Genomic DNA, 21,464 nt, shown 5'->3' with positions numbered 1-21,464 from the left:
TGGGTACCTCAGGAAGGAGGTGCGGGGGAGGGGCGAAACGTGCCTGGAGGCGGAGCTGAGGATTGGATCAGTGCCCCAGGGGACCTTCACTCAGCATCCTGGAATGAGTTCGCTCACTCTGGCCAGGCCTCCCTAGAGAATGGTTTGTATCTTGAGTTGTGCCATTTGAGAAATAAAGAGCCTTTTGCAGTAGAGGAGGCTGGCCTTTCAGAGTGGGGCTCTGGGTTCTTGCTGGGGTCTAGCTATACGGTCCTAAGATGCGACGTGTTGAGAGTGGGGTGCTGCCTGCTGACCGGCTGTTGGGCAGCGGACATGGGGGGATAAAGGGGTGGGAGAAAACCTGCGTCCCACCAGAGTTCCAGTGCTCTGGACGGGTAGACGTGAAGAACTAACGCTTGCTCCCCACTCGGCCCTGGGTCTGGCTGTGGGAAGCCACGGACCCCAGCCCTCAGGGGATGAAAGGGCTCCAAGGTCTCTGGGCCTCAGGGAAGCCAGAGATAACAATTTTGTCTTGGATATCCCAGACGCTGCTGTCTATCGGAAGAGCTGAGAACAAAGTGGGGGCCCCAGGGGCATCCCTATCATCCCCAGAGCTGAAGAGAGGAGAGGGCAGGGGGATAGGGGGCACTGGGTGGTTCCCACGTGGGTGAGAGTCCTTGGTTCAGTCTGAAGCCTGAGGTTACACGCAGCTCTTTAGGGGAAAGCCTATCCCATAGTTCAAACACAGAGGGCCTTGAAGAACAGAGATGGTCTATGGTTTTAGAGCTTTATTGTAGAAAGGTGGAGAGAAAGAGAGAAGCTAAAGAGGTGGGGGGGGGGGAGAAGGAGGGCTAGAAATGAGAATAAGAAAGGTGAGAGCTTAAGAGAGAGGAGGGCCAAGCAGTCCCTTTTATAGTGGGCTGGGCTATCTTGCAGTTGCAGGGTAGCTGTGGGGAGGAGCACACCTGGCTATTGTCAGGTAACTGTGAGGGTAGAGTCTAGCTAGAATGCCAGGGGCTTGGGGGCTCTGTGGTATCAGGCACCTGTCTCTGGGAACTTGGCTCACTGTTCCGTCCCTTTTAGAGTTTCCTACTGGGTCTCCGGAGCAAGCTTCACTCAACCAAAACAGGCTGCCTTTCACGGCCCCATAACTGTCCAGCAGCTGCCTTGTCCTAACCACCCAAAGGCTCAGCCTTCAGTTATAAGCAGGCTGCTGAAGGATGGGGCTGAAAGGAATGAGTGAATCAAAACACCCCTGGAAAAGGCCATGGCTGGAGAGATGGTCTGCTTAACTGGCATATTCATTCTGAGCTCAGCATATGATGTTATGGGCTATGTGTATACCATTTATAATTTGCCTTCTATATATGTATGGTGCAGGGCATAGAACCAGGACCTCATGTGTACCCCAAACATACAGTAGCACTGATAGTACCTTCAGAATTTCCCAGCCTTACCTGAGCAGGTTTGTGTGCGTGTGCTGTGTGGACTCTAAAACATTGACATCAGATGTCTTTCTTAGGATCTTTCACTGAACCTAGCACTCACTGATGGCTTGGGCTGGCAAGCCAGTAAGCTCTGAGATCCTCTGGTCTCAAGCCCAGCAGCACTGAGATTCTAGATGGGTACATCAGCACATTCTTTGTACATGGATGCTGGAGAACCAAATTCAAGTCCTCATACTTACTCTGTGTGTGGCACTTTACAGACTGAACCATCTCTGTGTGTGTGTGTGGCTTAAAGCACTCTCTCTTTCTCCTTTAAAGGTACGAGGTTATCCCACATTGCTGCTTTTCCGAGGAGGTGAAAAAGTGGGAGAACACAATGGAGGTAGAGACCTCGACTCCTTACACAGCTTTGTTCTGCGCCAGGCAAAGGATGAACTATAGGAGACCCCGGGGAAGTCATCCAGCCTGGGCTTAGGCACCCTGTGCTTAGGCGTGACCTCACACGGACACACTGTTTTCACTGTGGTTAGTCAGAAAGCTGAATGTATTGAGCTTGTGTTGCTTCCTGTGTGCTCTGAGCCGCCACACACTACGGACCTTAAGTTTCTCTAATCATGGCTCACGGTCCCTGGGCAAACCAAACGTTTTCAGTGGCGATCCATCCTGTAACCCTTCTCTTGACAGAATTAAATTGGCTCCCTTTGCAACTTAAAATATAGTCAAGGAAAGCCAAATTGCTGAACTCTGCTGGCTCCCAGGGATGTAAGGAAATCATCTCGCAGAAGCAATTTGTTGAATTGCCTGAGTTCTGGGAAGGAGGCCTGCGGCACTTTTGACTTAGTAAGGTGTCGGTCCATAGTGAACAGATTTCAAAACAAAAGTCCACGGAGCCCTGGAGATCCCTTCACAGCCACTGTTGGGTTCCTGGGTCTCATTACTTCTCTAGTGGAGAGAGGTAAGCCATAACAAATGGTACTTCTGATGTGTGCCCCAAATACTCATGCTGTTCAAAGGATCCTCTTGTCTGCTTTGCATCGGGTGGTGTGTGGAGACGTACGTCTTCTGCAGAAAGGGAGGGTGTGGGATGCACCACAAGGTGGGTCCTCACCCGACAGGCTTTCCCAGGTCCAAGGACCAGGGAGTCTCTGCAGCTCCTCTCGGGCCTTCCTAGAAACGGCTTCTGATTCTCTTCCTAAGTAGTTCTTTTAGCAGCTCGCTTTACAATCTCCACCTTAAAGGAGGCTGACCAGCTCTCTAATGATTGAGCAGTGGGATTCATTTGACCTCAAGACCAAAGACTGCAGTCGGCAGGGCTGCCCTTGCCTAGGAAGCCCAAAGTTGGATATCGCACGGCTCCTTCCGGTTCCCGCCTTCCAGGTTATTAGACGCCACTGCTCGTAACTCTGTGAAGATGCAGCCTACGTCACGCCTCTGTCTGTCTTGTTCTCAGAAACACGTGTTTGTGCCCAGGCCCTTCACCTGCCTCCCACGAGTGGGGTGAAATCAAGACCTGGCACAAGACGTGTAGCCAGGAGACTTGAAACCAGACCACGCCTGCTTCCTAAACATCGGGAGCAGAGGCACTCCGCCAGCCTGTTAGGAACGTTTATTATTAATCATGTGTGGGTCACAGTGGCTTCAGCTCAGCATCATGAGTCTTACATGAAAAGAAAACTCAAGTGGTACAATTGGTTTATACTTTCTAAATAAACTTTTTTTTTTAAAGAAAAAAAGTCTGGTCTTTGCTTAAATGTTACAGCAAAATGGATATAAAATAGACAATAAATTATAGTTTCTATTTACAAAGAAGGCTGTAAGTACAGTTACAGATTGTAAATGTATTATTTAATCAGTTTAGTATGAAATTGGCTTCCCGGTACATGATTGTAAAAAGGACATTTAAAAAATATTCTAAGATTCAGTCTGAGTCTTACTTTCTACGAGAGGACATGGTGGTTTTGGTTTACACACAGCATGCTCACCTTGACAAACCCATTCTTAGAGGCAGGGCCCTTCCCTCTCTGGGTTTCTGCTTTAGACTCTAGCCCTGAGCCATGGAATGCTAAGGTAGGGAAAAGGCAAAGAGCAGAGTTAGGGGTTACAGAGCCGATGTTGGAGCCAGCGTTCCTGATGTTAACACGCTTGTCCAGCCAGGCTGCCCACGAGATGCAGAATCTCATTCTGCTGTTCTGTGGCTTAAATGAAGGCTACTGCAGATGCTTCCTGGCTCTGCCACAAAGTACGGTCTGTCTACTTTGGGTTCTAGTAAAGAATTCTGTGAGGAAGGCAGGAGGATGGGGTGGAAATGCTACAGTTTGTCTTGACAGAGATTAGTACATTCTCACACCACCGAGAGTCAACACAAAACACGTAACTACAACAGTAGACAGAAGGCACCTCCACAGAGCCTGTTGATGGCCAGGCTGCAGGTCCTGTGTGAGCTGCCCTTGCTGGGAATGGAACCTGAAAAAGTGCCCTCCTCCCCTCCATTCGGATGTCTGCAAAAATCTCCCTGGGATGGGTGCTGTAGAGCCACCACCGGGTCTTTCAACCCAGGGATATTTAATATTCCTTCAAGTTTACTCTTTACTTACACCACAAGCATCTAGATCTAAAAGCTAAAACTAGCCCAGGTAGGATTGGGGGAGGCGAACATTGGGCAACTGCAGTTTCCAGGCCTGTACTGCAAGCCTTCCAGCTTCCTGCAGACAAGCAACTGCTCAGTTAGGAACTGGGAAAGCCCTTGACAAGGTCCTCATAAAAGCCTCAGTAGGCTAAGGCACCAGCGGGTTACCATCCCTCTGCATGTCACCATCCCGCTTCGCTGTGCTGCTGTTCGTGGTTTAAGGCAGATGTCGTTGTTAGGAATCCAAGGCAGAACCATGCCCCCACCCACACACAAACACACACCCCCACCAGCTTCAACTTAATGGCAACCACAAGCTCTCACGACCATATTCCTGTACTTTTTCAAGATGACATTGGAGTTATCATCGAAGTAAAGAACCGAGATGGCGTTCAGTTTGGTTGGTGCGCAGCATGGTTTGGGGACGTACTCAGGATTCATAAGGTGGACCTGTTTCCAGAATAGAAGTGTGGGAGGGGACTGTTAGAAATGACACCAGATCTAGGCTCGATCCCATTTACAGCCGGGTTGGAGCACTCACCAAGGTCTGTACAATGGCGTGGTTGGTGGCATTCATGTGTGCGTTGAGTGGGAAGGAACACTCTCCATCACAGTAGTTGGCAGCATAGCCTTTGGGTGCAATGATCCAGTCCTTGAGATAAAGCAAAAGGAAGCAGTGAAGGATCACCAGGCAACCCTATTCCATCTGCACTCCCAGTGGCCCCAAGAGAAGGCTTTGTCCGTGGTGCACAATATGGGGACATGCAGGGAGTTTTGGGAATTGCCCAAGTTCACATTGAAGTGAAGTTTGAGCCTGTTTGTCAGACCCTAGAGTTTCCAGTCGTTCTATGGGCTCCTAGCTGCTAGGAACCTGTTAGGTCTGGGATTAAGTGGGTGTGATGGTTTGTATATGCTTGGGCCAGGGAGTGGCACTATTAGAAGGTATGGCCCTGTTGGAGTAGGTATGTCACTGTGTGGGGGGCCTTTAAGACCTCATCCTAGCTTCCTGGAAGCCAGTATTCTGCTAGTAGCCTTCAGATGAAGATGTAGATTTCTCAGCTCCTGATACACCATGCCTGCCTGGACACTGCCATGTTCTGATGATACTGGATTGAACCTCTGAACCTGTAAGCCAGCCCCAATTAAATGTTGTCCTTTCTATGACTTGCCTTGGTCATGGTGTCTGTTCACAGCAGTGAAACCCTGACTAAGAGAATGGGTGAATGGCTCGAAGTACAAATGTTCCTTGGTTACACCCCAATAAAGTGAAAGTGCCTACAGTATACCTAATGTCCCGAGCATCCTAGCTTAGCACAGTGCACTGTGGGGCTGATCAGGAGCTGTAGCTTCTGCTGCCACCCCTGAGGAGAGGAGACTATAGCCAGAGAAAGACTCAACCTCGAATCTCAGAGCACTAGATCCACTGAACACACAGCTGAAACGTGGTCAGTTAAAACATTGAAAGCCGGGATCTGTTGTGTGGACTTGGACCCAAAGGATCCTCTGCAGGATCCCATTATGTTCCTGTCAATCTCCCGTTTCTCATCACACCTAGAGCTGGACTTGGTGTATGGGCCAAACATGTTCTTCTATGCAGGGGCAGAGCCAGTTTAGAGCTACTGGAAAAATGCATTACTTTTTTTTGGTAATCCTGTCCTGTTTCAAAATAAAAGTTATTCAAATGTATACATAAATATGCCCATCCCCTTGGACTTTTAAAGAATGAGGTAAGACAGAAGTAGGCCTTGGGTTTGAGGATGTCACGGAGCTTTGAAAACCCACAAAAGGGCCAGGGTGCACTGGGTATATCAGCAGGCTGGGTTTTCCTGTCCTAACTCCAGAGGCTTGAACATTTGAGGGCTCCTTGGATTGCTATGGCAGCTCCAGGAAGCTGATGATAGCAGCCATTGGTGAGAAAAGATCAAGGCACCTACTACACCCTCCTTACCCTGAGACTCACCTGCCATCCCAGGTCCTGGAAGCTCACATAGAGCTCATGCTTCTTGCAAGCTGTTTTTAACTCACTGCCGTTGTAGTCTGTTGGAGGACATAAAAAGACACACTTGTTAGCTCATTTGCTCCATCACTTAGAAACTTGTATGAAATGTTTCCTCTCATACATCCCAGGCAATGGATGAGGCTCAGGACAGCTGTTGACACATGTGGCCCCCACAACAGCTCAGCTGAGCTCCCAGTTGTTTGCCCAAATTTAGAGCCACTGAAGAAATTAATCATTAATTGTTTTTCTAATCATGTTTCAAAAGAAAAGTTGTTTAAGTGTTCAGACCCCCTTTGGCTTTGAAATGGTGAGATAAGAGTTGGCACCGTGTTAGAGGGGTCATGGAGCTTTAGGGCACTCTCCTCTTTGTGTCTGCTTTGGATACCATGTTGATTTAATGGGCACCTTTAAGCAACAGATGTGTGTAACTGCTTCATGTAGGGTTTACAGAGGGATGTGTGGAGATTTCCACTGGACTTGAAAGATGATACATATGTGGCTGTACTAAACAGGATTGACTGACTATATTTCAGATGTGAACTATCCAGACATGGCATGGGACTTTGGGGATAGCTTCTGCCCCCCCCCCCCAAAGAATGTCCTGAAGAAGTTTTATGATCAGGAGCCAACCAGGAGGCTCAGAAATGGAGGAAAGGGTGAGACCATGCTCTCCCGTTGAGCTCCAGCCTCATTGCTGGGGTTGAGACCTATATATGTGCCCTGAAACAATCATTCCAAAATCACCACTTTCCCCCAAAACAATCTGCTGAACCTGCCTGTGCAGTTCAGGAGCCACTGGCCTGGCTTAACAACCTCCACAGGAGACATGGGAGCACTTTGATTCATTCCAGCCAATCAGAAGTGCTATTTTGTGACATGGGGAGCAGAGAGATGGATTTCATATAGCTATGCCCTCCAAGAATTGGAGTCTCAGCAAGGCTGTGAGCTATTATGTACTCAAGTAGCTCAAATACAACTCAGAATACAAGTGGTATGGTCAAGGGTCATGGGTCAATATTCAAGGGTCATGGATCAATGACTCCTGAAGCTTGTAGAAGGGACAATGGGAGTGGGGAACAGTTATGCTGGGATGGACTGGAGGAATCATAAAGAGTTGGGAGATACAACTGGAAAAATGAATGACTCGGAATGCTAACAATGATGTGGACTTTGAACCAGTGGGCTCAGAGCTATGGTTTTAAAGGGCACATGGATGCATTTGTTATGTAGGAGAGGACAGAGAAGGAAGGAAGGATAAGGAGCCAGTTTTTGAAGGAAGATTCTTCCTCTTACAGGGTTAAGAAGATATACAGAATCCAGATCTATCTCTCTCTCTCTCTCTCTCTCTCTCTCTCTCTCTCTCTCTCATACACACACACACACACACACACACACACACACACACACAACCTCTGCCTTTGTCAATCAACTATACAAACCAATGAGTTACCTCACGAATGTATTTGCACTAGACGTTCACACTTATCCTCTTAGAATTCCCAACCCCAAATCAGAAGAAAGGGTACAGAACTCAGAATTCTGTAAAGAAACCATGTCAACTGAGGCTAGTGGCCTGGGAAGAGAGATGTGGGTCAAGTATTTACTAATTCTAAATATACGCAAATCCACTCCATTGCCACCCCTGTCAGTTCCTATGATGCCTACCTGACCTTGCAGAACTCTCTCTCTATTTTAAGTCTACATGAGAAGGAAATTCAGAGCAACCATGGAGGGAAGTTCAGAGCAGGGTATAGAGGATTCTCACTCTGAACCACTGCACACAGACAAGCCTTTCCTGTTGGAAACAACCCTTCAATGAAAGAAACTGAAGAGGACACACAAATTAATGGGTTGCAGGTCAGGGTAACCTCTAGAGAAGGCTACAAAAGAAAAGTCAATAATGGCAAGGCAGGAAATACTAAAGCGAGAACACTATGGCAAAGAGTAGGCAGATATTTAAAGATAGGTGGATGCCAGAAAGAAAGAAAGAAAGAAAGAAAGAAAGAAAGAAAGAAAGAAAGAAAGAAAGNGGAAGGAAGGAAGGAAGGAAGGAAGAAAGAAAGAAAGAAAGAAAGAAAGAAAGAAAGAAAGAAAGAAAGAAAGAAAGAAAGAAAGAAAAAGAAAGAAAGGAAGAAAGCAAGCAAGCGAGAGAGAAAGAAGAAAGGAAAGAAAGGAGGAAAGAGAGAGAAAAAGAGAGAAACAAACAAATAGAACTTTATAAAAACCAATGAGCATATAATATATAATAATATGCAATATATAATAAGAAATAGAAAGAAAGAGAGAAAGGAAGAAAGAAAGAAAGAAAGAAAGAAAGAAAGAAAGAAAGAAAGAAAGAAAGAAAAAAGGAGAGGGAGAGAGAGAGAGAGAGAGAAATAGAACTTGATAAAAACCAATAAGTATTGGAAATAGAATGAAAGACCTAAGCACTAGACATAACTTAAGAGAGAAGTAGATAGAGTCAGACCATTCATTTAAAGAAACCTCTTCAAATATAAGTAAATGGTCAGAAATTATAAAAAGACATAGAAGACATACTGAAAGACCCAACATAATTCTATTAGGAATTCCAGACAGCTATGATAGGGGAAAAATGATATTTGGAAACCTAAAGGCTCTGATAATTTCCTAGAAATTAAAAAAAGATAAACATCTTTAAATAAAAAGGCACAATGAACCCTAATTGGAATAAATAAATTTTTATGATGCCAAAATCTGGTGAAATTAGAGTATAGTAAATAAAAAAGAATCCTCAAAGGTAGCAGAAATTAAAGGAAGATAAAGTAGATTAATGGCAAGATTAACAAAAAATATTCATTCAAATATTAAATGACATAAGAACAACCCCACTAATCTAAAATTTTATACCCAGCTATAGGTCCTCCTCACTTTCCTTTGAGCTGCTGATCTCTCTTTCCTCTCATGTCACCTGGGTACATGGGCTCAGTCTCTTGAAGATTCCAAGGCTCCTGTGTCCCTGTACTCTCTTCCAGCTGTCCTTGTCAACTATTTGATCCCCTACCTAGGGTCTCACCTGGGATGCCCCTAATCAACCTAGTTCTAGCTTGTTCTTCCTCCAAACTTCCTTCAAAATCTTTTAGATCAGTCTTAGAATCACTGGCCATATAAAATACAGAGATTTTAAAATAATTTTCCTTTATAGGCTAGGCAGATAGCAGCAGTGTAGAATAATAAAGTATGTATTGGTTAAGCATGATAGTACATACCTGTAATCCCAGTATTTAAGAACCTGGAAAATTTGAGGCAGGAGTACTTGCCATGAGTTCAAAGCTAGCCTGGACTTCATAGTGTGTTCTGGGTCAGCCAAGGCTACAAAGTGGTACCCTGTCTCAAAAAATATATCATGTGTTTTTGTTTTGTTTTGTTTTGTTTTTGTCTCTATTTCCTAGCTGAGGGCATAGAAAACCTTGGAGTTTCCTGATAGAAGTGTCTTTGTTACAGTAACAAGACCCCGTCACACACCCACACTTATATCATTCACCGTAGGCCCCTAGAGAGCTTCAACATGGGTGCTGGTCACAGAAAAGCCCAGTGCATGGTAAAAGGATTGGAACTCTGGCCCTGCCTCACCTCTGGAGACTGAGTACAACCATGTGGCCAATGATTTGATTTTGCACAGCGTCAGCATCCCATATTCTATGGTTCATATATGGTATGTTTGCTGCTCAGAGGTCTGCATGCTGGCAACTTGGTCCTCAATCAAGTTAAGAGGGTAGAGCTAGAGTGGGCCTGGTGGGAGGTAACAGTGTGATGGGAAACTACCTCACAAGGTGGAATACGCCTTTCTAGTGACTAGAGCCGTTACCGTGACAGTAGATTCCTATAAAGCAAGGCCACCCCATGTCTATTGCCTTTCATATGTATCATTTTCTGTCCTTGGATCCACTGTGAATCTGTCTTCTATACCATTGACACTTCCTGAGGTCTTTGTCACACAGAGCTGGCCAAATATTTTAGCTTCCAAGCCATAAGCTAAAATAAGCTTTTCCTTATAAGTACGCAGTTGCAGCTATTTTGTAATAGCAATACCAAATGGATTGAGGTACCAAATAAAAGCCCAGGACCACGAGACTTAGTGACATTTTCAGATATGTGTATATTCTGATGTATGGGTGGCCTGGAGACCTCACCTTGGGGCTGGTCTCTGAAATAGGAGCAGGGAAAGCCTGCTGAGGACCTTGCTTTAATGAGTTGGCTTATGTTAGAACTGAACTAAAGGTCACTTGGTCAGTATTTGAAACTTACTGTCAGAACACAGACAGGGACACCTTCCTCACCCCGAGGTTTCAATTTTTCTCTCTGTGTCACACTACAAATGACAGTCCTAGGACTTCATCTCAAACTTCCCAACCATCCCAGCTGTCTGTGAACGTGCCCTGGTTCCGACTCCCTCAGTGCTCAGCTCAGAGAACTTTCTGGAAAGAGAAGCTAATTCTTTTATGGCCACACGTTGACGTTTTTTGTTATTAAGGACTGGGGCCGGAGAGAGGAAAAGCAGGAATTCTATCCTTCTGTTTCCTTTCCTACAGATAGATATTCGCTTGGCCAAGCCTGTGTTTCCTTACAGTCCCATGGTGAGGGCTGGCACAGAGCATATAAATATTTGTGGAGGTCAATGACCTTCGCAATACTTGTTTCTGTAGCTCAGGGGTGGGTGCCCTGGGTTCTATGTGGGATGATGCTGACCCAATTTTTTTGTGTGTTTTGTTTTTTACAGATCGACAGATGGCTGAAAAAAAAACCCCAAAACCCCAAACCTCTCCCCTTTACCCCAACTAATCTTGGTATCTGTTTACAAGAGGAGTCTGAGAAAGGCCAGGTTTGATTTTTTTTTTTTTTAAAGTATGCAGCTAAAATTTAATAAGGACATATCCACTTAAATGGGAGAAGAGAAAACAAATCACAGCTTTGTCCAAGTGGGGCAGAGAAAGGAGAAGGTATAGAGGCAAAAACAAAACCACAAAAAACCCAGAGCCACTATAGCCCCCAGGCCAGCAACAGGGCCCATGGACATGGTGTCAGACTCATGGGCATGCTGTGCACAAATCACCAGCACTGCCACTGACTGAGAAGGTGCTACAGCTCATTCCAGACCCCAGCTCAGAACCACAAGGAAGAAGAGGTGCCACGCTACCCAAGTGGATCTGAGCACAGGAGAGCCACGGGTGCTGCCTTGGAGGGTCAGAGGCAGGGACACCCTAGCTCTAAATATAGCCAAAGTCTGTCTTTGGCCCCAGGATGCCTAGGCAGCTTTGGGACATGCTGCCGTGAAAACCCAGTACCAGTGTCAAAACACGCCATTAAGAATATCTGGCTGCTATAAGCTTAACACAGCAAGCAAAACCTGGCCCACAACCATCCAATATGGTTCTCTGCTTTAAGACAGGAGAGCAGGGCCAGTGAGAAGGTCCAGCAGGGAAAGACACTTGCTTCCAAGCCTGATGACCTGAGTCTGTCTGTAATTCATAGTCTCTCTCTCATTCTCTCTCTGTCTGTCTGTCTGTCTCTCTCTTGTTCATGTCTTCTTCTATTGCAGGGGGGTATACCTACTCTTATTCCCCCTGTCTCTTAAAATGTCAAGGGCAAAAACAAAGCAGTAGCTGTTCAAGAGGCACCTCTGTTTGCCAAGGCCTGGCTGTCCTTGCCTCATCTCTGGACTTCTAAGCCCTATCTTATCAAAAGAAGAAGAAAAAAACTCTTGCTCCTCCTCGCCCCACCTAAAGAACAGCATGAGATGGATGCAGCAGGAGGTGCCAGCTCTTTCTGTTGCCACATTAGGCCAAGTGCAGGAGACCCTCTGGGGTTCAGAGTTCTGGTTTCAGGATCCTCTTACCAGGCCTCAGAAGGGCTGGACTTTTTGTCTACATTTTGTTTATATTAGCACCATCAGTACTAGAGGCTGCAGGAAGGCCCCAAGCCAATGCAGACCTAGGATTTTGAGGTGACACACTCGCCACTTAATCAATATGTGACTTCCATCTCCTTTCAGCTACATGCCTTAAAAAAACCAGACAAGGTTTCCCATAAACGCTGAGATTCCATGGGCTTCACACAACTTCCTTTCTCTCAGTCATCTCCTAGACTGAGGGATTCCCTGACTCCCAGACCCTGCCCATGGTTGGTAGCCGCTGCCTTGCTGGACATCTTACACCTGCTTGTTCTGCTTTAGTAAGGGTTGAGAATCAAAATGTTCAGGGCCAGACTGAACGTGTTTCAGATTTTGAGTTTTTCCAGATTTTGGAAGAACTTCTTTGATACAAAACAAAACAAAAACCAAAACTAAATGTGATTTTCTTTTCTTTTCTTTTCTTTTCTTTTCTTTTCTTTTCTTTTCTTTTCTTTTCTTTTCTTTTCTTTTCTTCCCCTCCCCTCCCCTCCCCTCCACTCCCTCCTTTCCTTCCCTTTCCTTCCTTCCTTCCTTCCTTCCTTCCTTCCTTCCTTCCTTCTGTGCTGACAGGATGCTCAGATGGTTTCAGATGAAGTGTTTCTGTTTTGGAATTTTTGGATTGGGGATGCTTGGTCTGGACCAATCCACAAGGGAAGACCTGGGGAGGAGGAAGAGGCAGCAGGGAACTTGCTAGTCTATTGTACCCTCAGACCACTATTATTCTAAAGCAATCTAATAGTAAAAGCCAAGCATGATAAAGGTAGGTTTTGAAATGATTTCAGCTTTTGAGTCGCTAGCCCACACCTAGTCCTGCGTATCTCTACAAGGTTAAGAATGGGTGTCATTTAACACACTCTGAACAGGGCTCTTTCTAAGCTGAGGATCTACAAGCCAAGCTCAGGCTCCAGAACTTTAACTTAAGCTCAAAATGACAAAGCACAAACCCTCTCTCCTTTGAAAAATAAGAAGAATTGGCATGTTCAGACCCAGGTCACAGCTTCTTCCGAAACATCTAATAAACCATGATGCTCACAGGAGGTCGATCCCCTCAGCTTTAGCGTCCTCAGTCCATGGCAGCCAGAGACGAAGTACCAGCAACACTGTGAGATGCGACCCTCAACCTGGGACTGAAGGTCCCTGAACTCTATAGCACGAGATCACGCGTTCTAAATAAACTGAAGACATTTTCTGAGACATGTTACTTCTCCTGTGCTCAAAGCATACAAATGGACCCCAGTGGGAAACGTCAGGGGCTGAAGATGACAACCATTCACGGCACATGGAGCATTGGAAACCCACACTGTCCCAAGAGGGCTCAAGAGATGTATGTTAAGGTGGGTGAAACAGAGTGGAAGCAGAAGAATTTTTCCCGGGTAGCAATAGACTCATGCCCGGTGATGCTCAGAGCCCTGAGGGCATTGGGCTATTTCCTAGGCACAAGGAACCAGAGACAACAACAACTACACATCCCCTGGTTAAAAAAAAAAAAGTGATAGTAACAACTCCAACGGTCATCTGATCAAACAAAGACCCGTGCACAGTCCCAGCATCGGACTCTCGAGCTTGCAATGGCATGAATGGCCCTCTCCTCCCCAGACGTGTCATGTGGGGATCCTAAAACAGTGACTGGAGCAGAACCTAGAATTGCCAAAGGAAATCATCTGTTGCGGCCATCCATTCGGAGACCTCACAATGGATTGGCCAAGCGGTACCACTGACCCCCCTCCCCCCACCCCCAAGACAAAACAGCAAAGGCCAAGAGAAATATTATCAAAGAGGAAAATGGAGGCCAGCAGATACTTCAGACTCTAGCTGGAGGACCTAGGGAAGGGGCTCTGAGCACACTAAACTGGCAAGAACTGAGGCCGGCAAACAATTGCCAGATTCATGAGAGTCCCTCCCGGGCTCCACAGAGCAGCTGAGCGCAGCACTGTAAAACAGGTGTAAAAACAATAAAAGACACGTCCTGAGGCTGTACAAGCCTGTGGGAGAAGGGCAACTCAGCCAACGTCCACCATTCCTGTGGAGAGGATGGTGGTAGAGAAGGAGACGCCACGAAGGGAGACTTGTCCCCAAAACCCACTGTCCGGTGCACGTGCCTGCTGAGTCCAGCCTGAAGCCAGCCAGGTATGTATGCTAGAGCAGGTGGGGGTGGGCTGCAGGGACCAAGAGGCAGTGGGTGAGCTCTTGGCCACTTGCTGGTGGCAGGCGAGCCTGGAAGTCTCAGGAATCTACAGCTCAGTTCCTAAAATAGATCGCTGTCATGTTTCATTCTGATGACAGGTGATTTGATAAATGACGCTAAGGTCTTTACTCAGGTGCAAGATGTCCCTGTGGGTTTCTAGACAGGGGCCCTTTGGGGAGAAGGAGAAGTGTCAACGCCCTGGGAGTATACTATAGGCAAAATGGACGACCAAAGAATAGCCATCTCTGCCTTCAATCTCCCAAAGGACTTAGAGTGGGGTAATGGCTGGAGCCACACCGCAGATGGCACCTTTTCTGCAGATGACCTGGCTCACAAAGACCCTGGAGTCTCTGGCCCATTCAGGAGCCTGGATGGAAAACCCTTGTGAGAGGCAAGTCTACTCTCTAGGCTCCCGCCATATTTCTGAAAAATCTCCCTCCTTTTCTTTCTTGGTTTTCCTGTGGTTTGCAAGTGAGTTGGTTTTAGGGGCTTTATGTATTTCCTTGGAGACAAAGTTTTACAATGTATCCAAGAGTCCTAGCATCTAACGCTCTAGGTAGGCAAAGATGACCCTGAACTTCTGATCCTCCTGCTTCTTCTAGGATTATGGGCATGCGCTACCATTGCCAGTTTATACCATCAAACCCGGGGCTCTGTGCAGGCCACACAGGTACTCAACAAACTGAGCTGCGTTTCTCACCTTAGAATGCTTTCTTGGGTAGAAATCTGGCCCTCTGCTTGTCCACTTCCATTAACAGAAGAAAGCCAAGTGCAAAAAGCAGAGCTCTGAGGGGCTGCACATGAGTAGCCGCTGTCTCACGGGAGGTTCTGAGAAGAGAGCGGAGAAGCCGCTTCGTCTCAGCACTTTCTTGGGGGGTTTTAAATATACGAGGCCAGAGGGATTTGGCACGGATTCCTTTGTGCTGGACTACTGAAGGAACAAAGAAACTAGGAGGACTGAGTTGGGAGGAGGAGTGGGGAGACCAAGAGACAACAGGGGCCCTTGGACCTCATTAGGAATTAGGCTACTTTAATATCCGTAATTAATTTTAACTCATCAGAGTGAAAGAAAAGGTTGAAAGGGACTTGGAAAACAGTAATTGGATGGCCTTGCAAAAGCCCAAATTGTAGACAACATGTTTTCTTCATTAAAAATAAACTGGTCTATATATTGGGTGGGCAGGGTGAGTGTTGACTCAATCAAGTGAAATTATAATTTTCAAAAGCAATCAACATTGCAAGCGAAGCCTCCACAGCCTGAGGTCCGAGGAACCAAACTGGCCACAGTTCCCAAATGCAGACTACTGCTGGCCAACATCATCAGGCCCCAGAGGGGAATGCAGACTATTAATTCAATTCAACAGACTGCCTCCCAGGGAAATAAACTAAAGCAGGCAATCCTTTCAGCTTTTTTTTTTTTTTAAGGCCTCAATCCTGACTAGTTTTGGTGGTAAATACAGGAACACCCATGTTGTGCGGTGCTTCCAAGAAATACCATGACAAGGAGAGGCAAAATGTCATATCACACTGGGTAGTGGCTGCTCAAGTGTCACATCCAAGTTACTGACGTAAGAGAAGGCTTAGTAAGAGCCACAGCCCGAATTTTAGGAGACACTGCTTCCCAAAGAAAGGTGGGGTGCTTTGAAAAGCTGCATCCATTCTTCCCAGGCCCCCCAAATGTCCGTTGTAATGAGCTGCCTCAAAAAATTAGCCTCTAGAAATTATTTCACTCCCTTGGGATCCCAGCAACAAACACACTCTAAGCAACTACTACTTCCTCCAAGTGGGTGTGTGCACGCACTCTTCAAAGGTGTGTGCGCGCACTCGTCAAAGGTGTGCCGTGCGGCCTCATTTCATCAAATCGGAACATCCTGTGAGGTATTCCACACCGTCGCAATACAGAATGGGGGACTGAAGCTCAGATCCACTAGGTAGGTTTCTCCAAACTCACAAAAAAGAGAAAACTCTGGCAGAGAATCTCCCAGCACACAGTCAATGTCACACTTGTTTTCTGAGCTGTCGAGTGATGCCAGGGATCCAGGACTCAGGAACACTTGCGCCACGGTGAGGAGCATTGGCGCTCGAACTCGGTGCCACCTAACAACTATGAACTTGCTTCCGAGATCTTCCACTCGCTACCCCTCCCCGTTCTAGAGAAGACTTCTGAAAGTTGCAATTAACACTCAGACACTGGTGGTTGGGGGGGCACTGTTTCCTCTCTCTTGCCCTTCGGACCTCCTTGTCCAGATGGATCTGAATAACCAGGATAGGCTTGGCTGATCAGAGCACTTCCTAGGGTAGCAAGATGCTCGGGGCTGGTCACATGGTGTGTGAGCCAGTCCAGTGAGCATCAAGCCTGGCTTCTTTCTGAGGCCAACAAGGGAGAGAACTCTCTATTTGAAGATGAGGTTGCCAAGATCTCTCTGAGACTCGGGGTAACCTTAATGTACATTGATTATCTTTGTGAGGAATCTGTCAACGAGGAATGCAGGAAACAGAACTATCTAGAACCATCTGTTCCCAACAATTCAACCAAGCCGAAGCAAGAAACCCTCAACTTCACAGGTGAGTGAGCCAATAAAATCCCTGTTGGAGCCTCCTCCCCGCCCCCCACTACCACTTCCAGCCAAGAGTCCTAGTAAATCCAAGCCCATAGTACACAACTGTACTATGCAAGCCCATAGTACACCAGTTCATGCAAGCTGAGCCCCCACAAATCTGAAATGCACCAAAATTTAAACCTCACTTGATGGTTGCCGGTCAAACCAAAGTGCACTAAAAATACTGTATAAACTCAACCTACAGCTCTAGGTATGTAAGATGAATAGGGAAAATACATTCATTCTGCCATTAGATGTGGGTCTTATCACCAAGAAATCTCATTATGTATATTTGTAAGTATCCCCAAATCCAAACAAAAGAAACATCTGAAACCTTTCTGGCCATACACCGAGGACCTGGGTTTGGTTCCTAGGATCTACCTGGTGGCTCACAAACATCCATAACTACTCCAGACAACCTGGCATATCTTCTGACCTCCATGGGCACCATCTAAAAATTAAAATAATTGGGGTGTTTCCATGATTTTGTGGGAGGAAAAAACAAAAAGAATTGTAGAAATCTCAACAAACAGAAGGATGCTTGCCTGAACCAAGAGGTGGGATGTGATGCCTACAGCCCCAGCCTTTGGGCAACAGTGCTCTATGGTGAGAGGTCCTGGGATCCCATACAGGTATCTATCACTAAGACATGGCCGTCATTCTTAGGACCACCCCTCCCCCACTAGCCACTGTATTTGCTGAGCAGAAGTAGTCCAGCATCTGGAGCCATAGGTACCTTTATCCTAATGGGAACTAAGGCCCTGTCCACACTCACCTGAAGAACCGGAGCCCCGGGACATGTCCTGCGACTGGGTGGACCGGTTGCGACTCTGCTGCCGCCGCCGACTGGAAGCTGACCTGGTGGTGCGCACGTGGACCTCGCTCACCTTGAAGAAGGCCACCATGAAGGGTTGCTTGTCGTAAGGGCCGTCTCTGCCCACCAGGCCCGCCGCACGGGGGTTGACGTGGAGTCCTTTAATGCAAACCAAAGCCCACCCCTCTTTACTCCATGGAACCTTAGTCTCAAAGCTATACGACCAGGCGACTCTTCCTAGTCTTCCACGTAAAGGAGTAAAGAGTGGGAAATGTGAACAAGGCCCCTTGCATCCTCCCACCCTGGCTGGCTCCCTGTAGACAGGCAGACTCAAAATGTGCCTCCCAAAGTATAGAATCACCCCCAAGGAGTGCTCTGATCTCTGTCCTTCTATTCATCAATATTTACACATCTTTTCTGGCTGTATTTCCCAACTGTGCAGCAGGACTAGAAACGGGAGCCCATCAGGAGGGATTTTCCTTAAGGGTCCCTTGGTAAATCACTGGGCAGTCAGATCCTAACAACCCCTTTTCCTCCCCTTCCTTAGGTGCTGGGTAGAACCCAGAGCCTCATGCTAAGCAAATGCTCTATTCCTGAACTGTGTTCACCCAAGCTTCCGGTCTTCCTCTCGGGATCTCCCACCTGGCTCAGCCAGGGGCTCTCTTTCCATTGCTATTCTTGTGGGAGACATGGCCTTAGCCTGCTTCCAAGTCCTGGCTAGGAGAAAGGTTGTGCTTTTCGGTATGGTCACGAGGGAAGAGTAAACAAGGTCACCCGGGCGTCAAGGCCTGGGCTACAAACAATGGTCCCACCGCAACCACCACGGAGGAAAAGGAAACCGTCTGTGCGGCAGAGGCTGGCAGGGTGCAAATCCCAACTTACCATCCCGAGTCACCACACTCAGCTGGAGTCCCATGTTGTGCTGCGGTGTCACCACCCACAGATTGCTAGTTGCTGTGATGTCAAATTCCAGCCAGCCTTCTTCTGAGGCCCACACCACCCGCGTGTCCAACAAAAATAGGTCAGAGTCTCTGCAAGAATGAGAAAAAGAAAGAAAAAAATGGCACAGTGAAATCACCTGCTGTCCTGCGGCTCATTCCTCCTGTGTCTTGCCAGGAAAGAATGCTGAGGTCAGATCATGCCCATCTGTGTGACCAGCCACTGCTCTGCCTGGATGTCACTGTAGAGCCTACAAACACAGCATAATTAGCAAAGACACAGAACGTGAGCTATCAGAAGGCTCCGTAAATTCACCAAGACCTCCTGCCTCCCACACCAAATCTTTCTTGGAATTAAGGTAAATTGCAAACATTATTTCACTTGTCTCAATACTTAGTTCACTTTTATTACCTCATTGCTTTTTTATTTGTGGTGCTTTTATTGGTTAATAGCTTAATTATGGCTAGTGAGACCTGGAACATTGAAGGCTGGTATAAGACAAGATTAAATCAGGATCCAAATGATATATAAAAATTAGGTGTCTCTTGTATCAAATCACTGAAAATACGATCAGGCTATGCATATAAGATATATATGGATTGGCCGCGCAGTGGTGGCACATGCCTTTAATGCCAGCACTTGAGAGGCAGAGGCAGGTGGATTTCTGAGTTCCAGGCCAGCCTGGTTTACAGAGTGAGTTCCAGGGCAGCCAGGGCTACACAGAGAAACCCTGTCTCAAAAAAAAAAAAAAAACCCAAACAAACAAACAAACAAAAGATATATCTGGATCAAGAATGAATTTTTCATTTATACTTAGCAATCATTTCCCAAGATATCTCATTATATATATGTGCAGAGTACCCCCACCGCTGGAGGCAAGCCTGGGTTTCATGAAATTTACACAACCTCCACTGGTTTAAAATAAGCGCCAAATTCTAATAGTGTGCCTTTACATAGAACTCTCTTCTACCTTACTTTACTTATTGTTCTGATCATCATCACTGCTGGAGTACAGTTATCTTCATGCTCAGCTGGGGAAACTGAGTCTCAGACATGAGGTTATAGTGCTGGACCATGCGGCCAAGATGAAAGCTAACCAAGGACAAAAATTTACTCAGTGAAGAAAGAGTGGGAGCTCAACAACAATTCAAAAAGCTTTCCACGATGACAGGCTATCTTTGGAGATTATGTCCAAAGACAATTTGCAATAAGTTAGAAAAGTTTGCTCCTCGTTCAACAGCATCTTCTGAGGCCAGTGCAGCATCGGCCTGAGGTCTTAAGATTTTGTTGGTGGGGAATACACTTTTTCATGCTTCCAAGGCAGCTTGGGGTTAGAAGAGAGCTCTATTGTCATCGTTTTCAAGTGTAAACAGTAGGTTGAGTGACAGGGAGTTTACTCAGCTGCTCAGCAGTTTGCAGGGGCGGACTTGAGCTTGTCCTCTTTAAAAGCTCTCCCCTGTGTGGACGTGTCACATTCCCTGTGGACAGACTAACGCCCCCTGTGACTGGGGCAACAACTTCGAGCCGAGAGATGAGGGATGTTCATGGAAAACAGCAAGAGGGGACTAGGAGTCCAAGGCTTTGAAGTTGAGCTGCAGAAGGACATAAAGTCCACACTGCAAGGTCACAGAAGACCCTCATCCAGAAATAACACAGACGGTACAAACAGCTCAGTGGCGAAAACAGCCCCAGTACCAAAGCAAGCTGAGAATGTAGTCATCTTAGGGGAAGACTCTGGCTGGCACTGCGCAGAACCGAGATCCAGAGGGAAGTTCACGGTAGGAGGCAGAGCATAGTGCTCAGATACAGAGCCTCTGACCAGGGTCAGTTATGTACAGAGCTTCAGTTATGCAGCAGGCCACCTACTATCTAAGGAAGCACAATTGGATGCAGACAGAGGCAGGGTGGGTGTGGCAAGGCCGGCACACAGACTTGGAAGGGGCATAGGCTTCTGTTTGTAAAGAGTGGGGTTCATAAGAAAGGAAGGGGGGCTGAGCCTGCTGGTGTACACCTGTAACCCCAGCACTTAAAATCATTGTCTACAATGGAGACTCAAGAAAGGGAACGGGGAGAAAGAAAGGGGAATGAATGAAAGGGGAAAGGAAAAAATGTGGATCTGGAAGCAAGTAAAATTGGGGGCAACCATGGAAAAAAAGCTGGTGAGAAAGATTAATTATTACAATGTGGAAGAAATTACGTTTACACCAGTGTACTGGCTAGTTTTATGTCAACTTGGCAGAAACTAGAGTCGTCAGAGGAGGAGGGGAGCTCAATTGGGAAATTGTCTCCATAAAATCCCATTGTCGGCAAGCCGGAAGGACATTTTCTTAATTAGTGATTCATGAAGGAGAGTCCAGTCCATTATAGGTGGGACCTCCCCTGGGCTGGTAGCCCCGAGTTCTTTAAGAAAGCGGGCTGAGCTAGCCAGGGCGAGCAAGCCAGAAAGCAGCACTTTTCCATGGCCCCTGCCTCAGCTCCTGCCACCAGGTTCCTGACCTGTGGAGTTCCTTTCAGACTTCCTTCAGTGAAGCATGATATGGAAATGCAGCCCAACCAACCCTTTCCTCCTCAAGTTGCTGTGGTCATGGTGATTCATCATAGCAATAGAAACCCTGAGTCAATGGCTCATGGTCATCAGTGGACATTGGGGCTCACTGTCTGTTATAACTAGCACAGTCATCTTGGACACCCAGAATGCATGGTTGTTTCTGTGGTACCCGTTGCTCACTATAATGAAGTTCAGGGCTGTTTTCAATACTTATGAGACTGGCTACTCAAGTGCAGATCAACAGCTACTGGTTCAAGATCAGAGAGGGAACCCCAGCTTTAAGATGCCCAGGTCCTCTGCAAGGGACAACATGTCCCTTACTCGTGTGACAAAAATGCTTGACAAACACAACTTAAAGAAGAAAGGATCACGTGTGCCTCATGGGTTCAGAGGTGAATCCACAATTGCTTGGACCTGT

The 21,464-nt window shown here is 46.8% G+C and overlaps 2 protein-coding genes across 2 annotated transcripts in view; one reads left to right on the top strand and one right to left on the bottom strand.

Moving 5' to 3' along the window:
- Txndc5 (thioredoxin domain containing 5) overlaps positions 1-3,152 on the top strand; it is a 28,417-nt gene extending 25,265 nt beyond the window's left edge. The window contains exon 10 of the mRNA XM_021180023.2: positions 1,746-3,152. Coding sequence (XP_021035682.1) covers positions 1,746-1,868 — 123 coding nt within the window. The 3' untranslated portion in view covers positions 1,869-3,152. The remainder of the gene's footprint in view (positions 1-1,745) is intronic.
- The window catches only part of Bmp6 (bone morphogenetic protein 6), a 154,978-nt gene continuing 136,629 nt past the window's right edge, over positions 3,116-21,464 (bottom strand). Inside the window, exons 3-7 of the mRNA XM_021180022.2 lie at positions 18,442-18,590; positions 17,521-17,718; positions 6,014-6,090; positions 4,595-4,705; positions 3,116-4,503 (exon numbers count right to left, since the gene is read on the bottom strand). Coding sequence (XP_021035681.1) covers positions 4,354-4,503; positions 4,595-4,705; positions 6,014-6,090; positions 17,521-17,718; positions 18,442-18,590 — 685 coding nt within the window. The 3' untranslated portion in view covers positions 3,116-4,353. The remainder of the gene's footprint in view (positions 4,504-4,594; positions 4,706-6,013; positions 6,091-17,520; positions 17,719-18,441; positions 18,591-21,464) is intronic.

The sequence above is a fragment of the Mus caroli genome, chromosome 13 (assembly GCF_900094665.2).
Source record: "Mus caroli chromosome 13, CAROLI_EIJ_v1.1, whole genome shotgun sequence".
NCBI lineage: Eukaryota > Metazoa > Chordata > Mammalia > Rodentia > Muridae > Mus > Mus caroli.
This window is presented reverse-complemented; position numbering and strand designations above follow the sequence as displayed.